Consider the following 10,958-nt stretch of genomic DNA (forward strand, 5'->3'; position numbering starts at 1 on the left):
TGAAATGAATTTAATTTGGAAGAAATGGAAGTAAATAATTCACTCCAACTCACTTGGAATTACGGGAAGAGTGAGTCGAGGGATATTCAGCTGCAACATTCAAGTTGACCAGTAAATGCCACTAGACTTCACTCATTGTTCTTGTATTATTATCTAATTGTTTCTATACAAATGCATCTTCAGTTGCAGCAACCCTTTAAAAACATTCTCCCCGTTTCACTGAAGTCATTGACTGTCCTCTGTCTCCCCTGCCATTGATCCAACTACAGACATACATGCATGTGAAGGCAATAATGCACTTGTTATATGGCAGTGAGAGCGTATGTTGTGCCTATGTAGTTCATTATTGCAAATACACATCCAATGACTAAGTTCTCTGCTATAAAAACTCAACTTTTCTCCCAACGATAACTCAGTTTACTTGCTAGGAAGCCATGACTCTAAAGAGTGTAACCTGAGCACTGACCGAGGCGTTGGCCTTCAAGTGGCACTAAAGGGGGTTGATACCACTTGGCATGATGCTGAAGGACAGCCCGTGCTCATTGTCAAAGGGGCTGCTATTCACAATGGAGAAAACGAGAAAATGTTGCCATTATAATGGGGACCAAATGGCCCAGTGGCAGCCCGACACCTGATCTCCTCTTTGGCTCTGGTCTCCCTTTGTCCCAGTATTTCATATCTGACATCCACACACACCCCGTGTTGAAGCAGCAGCAATGGACCTGAAGCTTGACGTTGGCATGCTCAGACATGGGGAATAAGCAGACCATCTTCACGACACAGCAGCTGGACGCCTATCAGGTTTGTGTTTGTTTGTTTCCTTTACTCAAGACTCTGTAAACAAGGTTATTTTTCTCCAGCTACAAAGAGTTTAGTTTGTTCAGTGTAGTTTAGTTTGTTGACTTTGTATCTTCTTTGTTAAAGCTTGTCTTTATGTGCATTACAGTTGTTGAAAATGTTTTATTTGGACTGCATATCAAGCCCTTTGTGGGAGGTAACTTAGGAGCCTGTTCTAAAAGTAGAGGTATATTCATTTCATAGTTTTCAAGATTTGAAATGTCTGATGATCCACCCAAATGAACTCTGCCTTGGCTATCAGTAATGTACTTTGACTCTACATATTGCATTGAACTGAAAAGTGAACATGCAGTCTATAGCTTACATTAGAGCAGAGGTCTTCAATAGAGGGTCCACGACCCCTGAGGAGTCAGCGAAGGTACTGTAGGGGGGTTCATTTTGATAGATTAGACAATTATTTATATTTTCCCCCTTTTTTTAGGTTGAAAATAAAACCATCAAATTGAATAGCTTGTGTGCATGATTATCATGCAACTGACAGACACTGTTGAAATTGGCATTGGTATCAGTTAACAAGTTATGTTTATAAATGGCAATAAAAACATGGATATAAGAACCTCTATAGCTTAGTATTGAATGCACAATAAGGTACGTTTATACATGGCACTAGACCCTGTTTAATATAAAAAACTATTTCATACACTGCATATATATATATATATACATATATATAGTAGGGGGTCTGTGCTCCATGAGTTTGGGATCCTTGGCCCTTGTATGATTAAACACTCAGGAGAATGTATGTCCTCGTGTCCTCTGCACCTTGCTGCACTGATCTCTTTGCATTTGCAGGACTGTACTTACTTCACCAGAAAGGAAATTCTCAGGTGAGCATACTGTGCTAAATCATATTCATTGCTGGTGTAACACACCCGACACAGCTGAATTTTGTTCTGTACAGCACAATACTACTCTGTAACTCTAAACTACTGTATCAGCAGACCTGTCTTGCTGTGGGGCGGCCTATTGAGAACTCATGGGAACTCTTTCAGAACTTTATCTGATTGATTGATTTGTCCAAACTCAACAGTGCTGGGGGACTTCACTACTAACTATAACTTTATGATATCTGGTAATTCATTATTGAAGGTCAATTTCTGAAACCTTTCCCAGACTCTTCTACCGCTATCGGGATTTGGCACCGCAGCTTGTTCCTCTTGACTACACCAGCCACCCAGATGTGAAGTTACCATACGAGCTGATTGGCAGCATGCCGGAGCTGAAGGTAGAGCCACTGGTCCACGCACACCCTGCAGCCCCGCGCTCTCCCTGTGCTCCCAATCCATAATTAATAGCCAACTAATCGACAGAATTCTTTGAGAGGTTATACTGTATGTTACTTGACTCCTTTAAACTGGAAGAATGCAGGCGGGTCCCTGAGGACACTGTTTTTGGAGAAGGGTCAATGAAGTGGCTCTTTACACAGTGACATAGAGGTGAAGCAGGTGTTTAACACACAGGTCACAGGTCACTGACATGTCCCGAGAAAGGGAGAGTGGCTCTGTCATTCACTCTCATTGTCGTTTGTTCAAACAAACTGAAAAAAACAGAACAAAATGATGTTCAGTATCAGTATCACTCAGATACTAGACATGAAAATCTCTGGATATCAGTAAAAGTTTAAACTTATGCAGAGGCCATAAGAAAGTACAATCTAGAGTGTCTTATATCCTTTTTTTTTCAATCTGATAAAAAAATAAACGAAAAGTACTCAAAATGTTTAAAATCCGATTGAATTTGTGAAATTTGGAAATATGTCACAGTTCAACGTTGTTTTTATGAACACATTTTTTAATTACTTCTGTACAATTATTGATACTTTATATCACTACTAAAAATTTGACGTAAAATTAATGCTAACTTTGACTCAACAACACATAAGAAGACGGAAAAAGCGCATTTTTTAAAGCGTGAATATGTGACCCATAAACACACACACCCAGAATGTCCATATACTGTAGGTTAGGATTTGTGTATTATTCCCTAATATAAGATATAAATACTAATATAAGAAGAAATAATATCTTTATAAAAAGACTATCAAACTGGTATCCATATTGGTAGATAGTCAAAATGGTGATGTCTGATTGGTATCAGACATGAGAAAGTGGTATGGTGTCATCACTAGTTATGCTGTAGTCATTTCATAAAACTGGAGGGACAGGAAGTCACGTGCTACCTGTCCTCTGTGTCTCTCTAGGACAACCCATTTCGCCAGAGGATCGCCGAGGTTTTCTCTGAGGACGGAGAAGGAAACATGACACTGGACGACTTCTTGGACATGTTCTCGGTCCTGAGTGAGATGGCCCCGCGTGACCTCAAGGCCTACTACGCTTTCAAAATCTATGGTGAAATCAGACATCTGAAGACAAGTCACATTATTTCATTCAGTCAAATATCAAGGAATTACCATTTATATCCTCCTTCTCTTAAAGATTTCAACAATGACGACTTCATTTGCAAGTCAGACCTGGAGAAGACGCTGAACAAGCTGACTCGAAACGAGCTGACAGAGGACGAGGTGAGGATGGTGTGTGAGAAGGTGATCGATGAGGCAGACCTGGACAATGACGGACGTCTGTCCCTGGAGGACTTCCAGCACATGATTGTCCGAGCCCCAGACTTCCTGAGGTAAGTTAACCATAATGAAAGAGAAACTGTAAAACACATAGACATACATTGATTCTATATTTTAAAAGAGTAGTGCTTGATAGCCACGCTGCTTTACATGCTTTATAGTTTTGCCATTCACTCATTCACTCACACTTTCATACAACACAGACTGTGTGACCATACCATTCACACGCTGCCGGCGCAGCCATCAGGAGCAACGTGGGGTTAAGTGTCTTGCTCAAGGACACATCAGCACCTCTGGTCACTTGGCGAAATGACCACACTGCACACAGGAAGCTATTAAAGCTAAAGCTAACAGAATAAACACAAAACACAGCAGTGTGATGGGATAAATGATTCTTGTCCCCGAAAAAATACTGTTACTTTGTTTTTTGTTCACAAACACCAGAGTAGAATAATACCAATAACAACAAATATGTACGCACTGCAGCTTTAAGTACAAATGAGTGTCATCTAATGTGTATTTCATGTTTTATTTTGGACTTTTAAAGTGGGAAAATAAAACTGGAACTTCTTTTTCTGTTCACAGCACCTTTCACATAAGGATATAGGAGGAAAAATGACCACGCACTGTACATTTTGTATTCTCAATCCAGATGGACTCATGATGCTGATGCTTTTTACATCTCATTTGCTCTTATTTTCTAAAAAAAAAAGAAAAGAAAAAAAAAGTGACCTGAAAGCTTTTACAGTGCACACGGAGCAACAAATATAAAAACCATGCTTATCTTTAACATTTAGTATCACTGCAAAACAACAGTTCTTAGCTTTTAATCGTGAAGCTGCAGAAACACCAGTCGAGCTGTGACAGCACAGCCATCGTCAGGCGGAAACACTTCAGCCAATCCATCAAGATAAGGCTCATTAGTTGTGATCAACAGATTTGCTTGATATGCTGAGGGCTTCAGTTACACCACAACAAACAACATATGCCAGAATATTCCCATGGGTCACTGCAGGACGATAAAAGGCAGCCATTTGTCATGAAATCAGCTTTCCCTCCACTCTGGGAGTCAATTTAGTGGCAGCCAGTCAATAAACTCACAGATCTTTATCATCTTCTTTTATTAAATCAAAAGTACACATATCTACAAAACTGTAGATACATTCTCATATGCATTTAGAAAGTACAGTACAATTTAAGTAGACCTCTTTTTTCACTGTGATATTTACAATGTTCTTTTTCCAACAAATGTTTTTTCTTTTTCTCTTTTTTTTTCTAAAATGTATTGTATTATTCTCCCTGTGTACTTTTACTTCACAATGTATGGAATGAAAATACGTCTGTAAAAAAAAAAAGTGGGTGTTCCGTGTATTTTCCGTGGACATGTGACAGGAGTATTAAGAGAAGGATATGATTTAAAGACAAGGAAGCTTCATTTAGGGCTGACGATGATACAGCAACAGAGTGCCTCCCTGTTTGTGTTCATGACTTAAAGCTACAGCATCACTCACGAGACACTACATTTTGAACTTGCAGATTGTTCCTACTTTCGATCTCCCATCCTGTGGAATTTCACTCGCATTCACGTTCACAAGGTTCCACAAACACGGCATATCCTGCTTTTCTTTTTCTTTTTTGGCTCAGTGAATTGGAAGAAAAAAATTGTTTTTTAAAAAAGCACACACACATTCAACTGTACAGGTCAACAAGTATGTCTGAAACGCACATGACACAAATATGCACAGGTCCAAGATTCACGATGCATAGCTCACCTATGACACAACTAAGTTAAGACAAATGGTCATGGTCGTCACGAGGTCTCAAGATGATTTGATATTTAAAAAGGTGCAGGCAAGAAAAAAACAGAACCCCCCCCTCCCCTCCCCGTTGCTTGATAATGTGCATATAAGAGCTTGATTTTTCAGACTAACAACAAAACTGAGGAACAGTTGAAACGATTTAATGGTGACATTAAATACGAGACGAGGGGATATGTTCCGTATCCCTCGTTCACTGTAGCTGCTGGTCTCAATGAAATACTGGTTCATACTGGAGTTTATCTATGATGCAAACTGTGCCTCTGGTGCCACCTAGCTGTTCAAATACAAGACCACAGCGAAACAGACACACAAGAAAATGTACAATAATATTAATACCAACAGGACTAACAGGACTTTCACCTTGGGTCAAGCCGGTTCTTATGTAAGCCAAACTATAGCTTGGTCAAACAGTGGCATAGAAGAAGAAGATTATTATATTAATCTAGCTGTTAAGGTAGTTTAGGGGGATGTTTTTCAGTGAACTTAATACCAGGACAGTGGATCGCACTATTTTTTAGGTGCAAGAAAGTTTCTGAATTATTCCCATGATATTACCAAGACTCCTGCAATCTGAACTTTTTTTTTTTTTTTTTAAACTAAGTGTAACTTAGTATAACTAAGTGTATTGCTGTATTGCAAACGATCACTCGCCACAGACTACACACAAAACACAAATTACCTGTTAAAGTGCAAGGAGAGCTGCTAAGAAAGCAAAAGGGAAGGGCTGATTATAATCGCTGATCAAATAACCAGAGACGTCATTAAGCTTGAGGCCAACAGAGCTGCAACACAACCTTGATGCAAATCAAATAATATAAGGCAAACTGTCAACAGCGGAAAAAGAAATCTGATATTTGATCAGAGTCTTTTTTTCCCCCCATTCTTACGCTCCACTTTCTCAAATGTAACAATAATGCACTGCTTTTCTTTGCCTTCTGCAACAGTAAAGTAATGTGTAAATCCAGGTATTGTTTCAACCCTAATCACTTAAGTGGGACTTGTGCTTAACGGTGACAGATTAGACAAATTATACAGCAAACCTTTTTTCCTAGATGCATGTTCTCAAAAAAGTGCATGCAGTTTAATCTACACAGTCAACAGGTTTGGGTATTGAACTTCAATACTTTTGTGGTACTGGCCAAACTTTGAACTGGGTATTGAGCTTTTATGGTATTGACTGATTATCAAACTTCAGCTGTAACCCTTAATATTGAGAGATGTGATGCTATTCGATATAAAATGTCACTACTTAAGGAGTAAACTTCAGGAAGTTACGACCAGATACGAAGTTCACTCCCTGAAGGAGAAGAAGATGGAAATTAACACGCGAGTGTGTCTGTGCTGTTTTTTTACAGCTTCTGCAGAGAGGCTTTTCCTTTTTTGGTGGCATCAACTGACCAAAAACGAGTGCAGGCAATTAAAAAAAAGATTAGATGTTAAACAGAAAGCCCATCACATAAACGCTTTCCTCAGTGATGACTGCATTATGCTTCAAGTGGTTCTTTGTGACGAAATTCTAAGAAATATTGTGCAGCTTTGTTTCAAACCAATCAGTCTCTGAAGGAGATTTGTCACACAAAAGGGGGAAAAGCCACTAATAAAAATAGATATTAATATTACATTTGTACTTATAATCCCTAAACATGGCAAAAATTATATGATTTTTCAATCTTGGTTGTGCTACGGGTTGTATGAAAGAGACTAACATGAAAAGTAAGAATGTGTCTCTGTGTGATATGGAACATCTGGACAATGCTCCGAGGTCAAGTCGCCCACCATTCAAATGGCCCAACTCATGAAGAGAACAAAATGGAAGAGATGCACCAGAGGAAGCTTTCAGAAGAGGAAGAGAGGAAGTCCTTCACTCACTGGGAGTAGAATGGTTTGTCTGGACTGACTGGTAGGACAGGCCATGGTCTGGGTAGAAAGGTTTGGGAAGGGGGAGGAAGTGCTGAAAGCAAGCACAGTCCATTTATGTCCAGCCAGCTGGCAGCCAGTGTGGAAGGCCTTGGTGCTCAGAGTACGCTGCAGCGAAAGAAGCTGGTTTTTTTCTGAGGCTCAGAGATCTTGACTCCATGACTGCTCCCCTGTGGCGCATTTCCCTCCTGCAGAAAAACAACAAACAGACATTTCACTGCTTTGTCTTGTACAACAGTCATTCAGTGGCTGTTGCCCAATGTTTTGGAATTCAAGAAACATGTTTTTTTTCCCACATTGTCAAACTTCTTACCAATTTTGTGTCCATTTTTGATTTGATGTCTCTGGCGAGGGTCAAAAATGCCTGTGAAAAAGAAGAGTCGCATTTGTGATGCATCTATATAGCATCTTAAGCTGTGTTTCCACCGAGTAGAACAGTTTGGTTTGTGTTTTTGCATTTCCATTCGGAATAGTGCCGAAATAATATTCTTTTGCACCCTTCCCTTGGGGCACCAAAGTAAAATGGTATGGCACAGTGATGGTAGAGCTAAACCGGCTGCTGAATGTCCTCCACTGTTGTTTGTTGTGTTCAGTGTCGTCATCCGTTGTCCTGCCTATTAAGTAAAGGAACTCGTCTGGAAATGGAAATGCAAGTCTGACCCAGGGCTTTACCATTCCAAATTATACTGTACCGTACCAAACTCAACTGTGCCATGATGGAAACACAGCATTAGAAATGAGTGCAGAATCATTACTTACATTTTCAACATTGATGTTGGCCTTTGCGCTCGTCTCCATGAACTTGATTCCATACTCTAAGGCAAGCTGAAAGAAAATGGGACTTACAAAACTGATTTTATTGTATTTTTTTTTCAATGACTCAATATTACCCTCAGAAAACATCCTTCTTAGCTTCAACAAACTCACCTTCTCCCCTCTGTCTTTGGAAACCTGCCGCTTGTCGTTGATGTCACACTTGTTGCCAAGGACCATCTTCTCAACGTCAGATGAGGCATGCTTGATAAAATAAAACAAATAATAATTACCAAACACCAAACTACATGGAGCTAATATGATAAATGTACCAAGTACATCGATGACATTATATTTGTTAATTACCTCCTCGATGTTTCTTATCCAGTTCTTGATATTATCAAATGACTTCTCATTGGTGATGTCATAGACAAGCATTATGCCCTGTTAAAAAGAGTACATGAAAAGTCATTGAGATTGATAAAGCTTAACAACCATGGCTTCCTGTGGAAAGTGAATTCATGTCATGTAGCACTGGGCAAAAGTAAGTAAGAATAATGATCACAATTTAAATTCAGCATATTTCAGGTTCAGATGTTAATGCACTTCACTACACATTTGTTGAACAGTAAGTTTGATAACACTGCATTTATGTTAATATTCTGTACAAACACTGAGAAACAGCGTCTTTATCTGTGTGAGTTTATGTTTGCCCCCAGCTTTTGAGGGCAGAGAATGCAGAATATTCCATGATCTGAAACCTTAAAAACTTTTTTTAATCATTCAAATTTGTCAAGGTGGTTAGCAACACATTTTCCTGTGGGGTAACGACAAAAGAAGAGATAATTGTATTCCTTTATGGTGACTTTAAAAACTTTTGTCCCGGTCAAAGACACGTTAAACCCCAAGTTAATACAGGTTTTTTGACCAGTGGGATATCAGTCCATGAAGACACCTACCATTGCTCCTCTGTAGTAAGCTGTTGTAATTGTTCGGAAACGCTCCTGTCCAGCTGTATCCCTGGAAAACCAAAATAACGGATGTCAGCAACAAAGAATAGCTTAAAGGTCAATATCTGGACACATACTGGCGGGGGATCTCTGGACACATATGACAAAACAACTAGTACAAGTCCTCTGCAACAATATCATTAACTATTGACACATGAAATGTTGAACTAGTTTGAGCCATATACGTGTGATACTACACCAGGTAGAATTTACAACCGTAAATTATGACTTTCAAGCAAAATAAACTAAAGACAGCCTCAGGAAATGAGCCTTGGGTGGATTCAATGTCTACAGTAACACTTACATAAGCATTTAAACTCACCATATCTGCAACTTGATCTTCTTGCCGTCAAGCTCTATTGTCCGAATCTTGAAATCGATGCCTGCAGGGAAGAAGGAGAATCGTGCAAGTCATACATAACGCTGGCTCATTAGCGTATGTCAACGCTAGTTGACGCAATAATAACACATAAGTAACATGAATAAGCTGAACCAGATACTCGGCTTCTTGCCGTTGTAATAATCTGTACATAGAAATACAATAACTGTTTTATAAAGCTTTAAAAACCAGATATGTCGCGAGATATAGCAGCCTTTCCGGTGTGCGCCAGGATGTAAACGGGGCCTAGTAGTTGACGTCAGAGCTAGTGCTAGCTTGCTGAGAGCCAACCGGCATGAACACAAATATCTAAGCTCAGCAGACGTTAACCCAATAAAAACACACAGGTACCAGTGTTTACTAATGTGCCCTCCGTGTTAACCGGACTGTTACATTTATAACACAGCATGTTAAGAAGATAACGCTTTCTTTGAGAACCTAATGACAAAGAGAAACTACTTTCATTCCAGCAAGTAGACGGAGCCTTTGAGGGAGACGAGTGTAAACAGACACAGAGACACAGTTTAAATTGAGCAGAAACTCACCGATAGTTGAGATAAACGTGGAATTGAAGGCGTCTTCCGAAAACCTGAACAGGACACAGGTTTTCCCGACACCAGAATCACCGATTAACAGTAATTTAAACAAATAATCGTACGTCTTCGCCATACTTGGTATTATTGCGGAAATCCCGCCCGGCGAAGCACTGATGTGATCAGTAGAAATGACGCCCTCTGCTGGCGCGGAATCCAACTTAGTTTATCACTAACTAACTAACTAACTAGAAAGACAGACAGACAGACAGATAGATAGAATATAAAATATAAAATAAGATTTTACATACACACATTTAAAAATACACTCCAAAGCCATAACAAGAATGGGAATAAAACATCATATTACAGTCTAAAATATGAAGATGTACATCCAATCTGGATGTATGTGTGTGCAGTTAGTACAAGGGCGTGATCTTTTTATTTTATCATGATTTTATGCTGTTTTAGTCTTGTACATTTCACCTTTTACAATTTTAAATCCTACACATATTTACTTTAATTCACTACAATGTCATAGAGTTATACGTCTTTTATTCAAGTACTTTTTCATTACTTCCAAAACAAATAATGTTTTCAAAATTGAATATTTTCATTTTGGTTCAGATTCGCAACGTTGTGACAGTTTGTTTTTTTGTGCAGAAATCTGACTTTGCACCGTTGCCATGCCAACACCGTATATACAGATATAATTATTATTTATTTTATATATAGTGTATATGTAATAGTTCAGTTAGATCAACATTTCGACATCCACACTCCATACCAGCTGGTGGCGGTAATGCACCAAACCGTTGTTTGCCAACCGCCATAGAACCCCAGAAAAGAAGAAGAAGACGCATATAAAGGAGACTGATTGATTGGATCTGATTGATCGGTGACACCACACACCTGCTCGTCTTCACGCAGGTGTTTTCCAATCAGCCGCTGACCGCTGATTGCTTCCTCTTCCTCTTCTTATTTAATCTTACTCCAATCAACAGTTCCGTGATGTCACTTTGAAGAGAAGCCGCACGAGCCGTGGAACGAAAAAAAAAAAAAGACGCGAAAAAAGTGTCGCTGCTTAACTAGTGAAACTGTTCCGGGAGG

At 39.3% G+C, this 10,958-nt stretch overlaps 2 protein-coding genes across 2 annotated transcripts; one reads left to right on the top strand and one right to left on the bottom strand.

The window, feature by feature from the left end:
• The first annotated feature begins 707 nt into the window (after positions 1-707).
• cib3 (calcium and integrin binding family member 3) lies at positions 708-4,105 on the top strand. Its single transcript, XM_044039442.1, has 6 exons — positions 708-801; positions 1,651-1,685; positions 1,972-2,083; positions 3,059-3,206; positions 3,294-3,489; positions 4,022-4,105. Exons 1-6 carry the CDS (start codon positions 751-753, stop codon positions 4,041-4,043), a joined length of 564 nt encoding a protein of 187 aa, XP_043895377.1. The 5' UTR covers positions 708-750; the 3' UTR covers positions 4,044-4,105.
• Positions 4,106-4,540: 435 nt separating this feature from the next.
• Positions 4,541-10,025, bottom strand: LOC122777903 (ras-related protein Rab-8A-like). The gene is made up of 8 exons (XM_044039441.1): positions 9,861-10,025; positions 9,259-9,319; positions 8,886-8,946; positions 8,293-8,370; positions 8,101-8,190; positions 7,933-7,998; positions 7,487-7,537; positions 4,541-7,361 (listed from the first exon to the last, which is right to left on the bottom strand). Exons 1-8 carry the CDS (start codon positions 9,982-9,984, stop codon positions 7,272-7,274), a joined length of 621 nt encoding a protein of 206 aa, XP_043895376.1. The 5' UTR covers positions 9,985-10,025; the 3' UTR covers positions 4,541-7,271.
• Positions 10,026-10,958: the final 933 nt, after the last annotated feature.

This window comes from Solea senegalensis, linkage group LG1 (genome assembly GCF_019176455.1).
Source record: "Solea senegalensis isolate Sse05_10M linkage group LG1, IFAPA_SoseM_1, whole genome shotgun sequence".
NCBI classification, from domain to species: domain Eukaryota; kingdom Metazoa; phylum Chordata; class Actinopteri; order Pleuronectiformes; family Soleidae; genus Solea; species Solea senegalensis.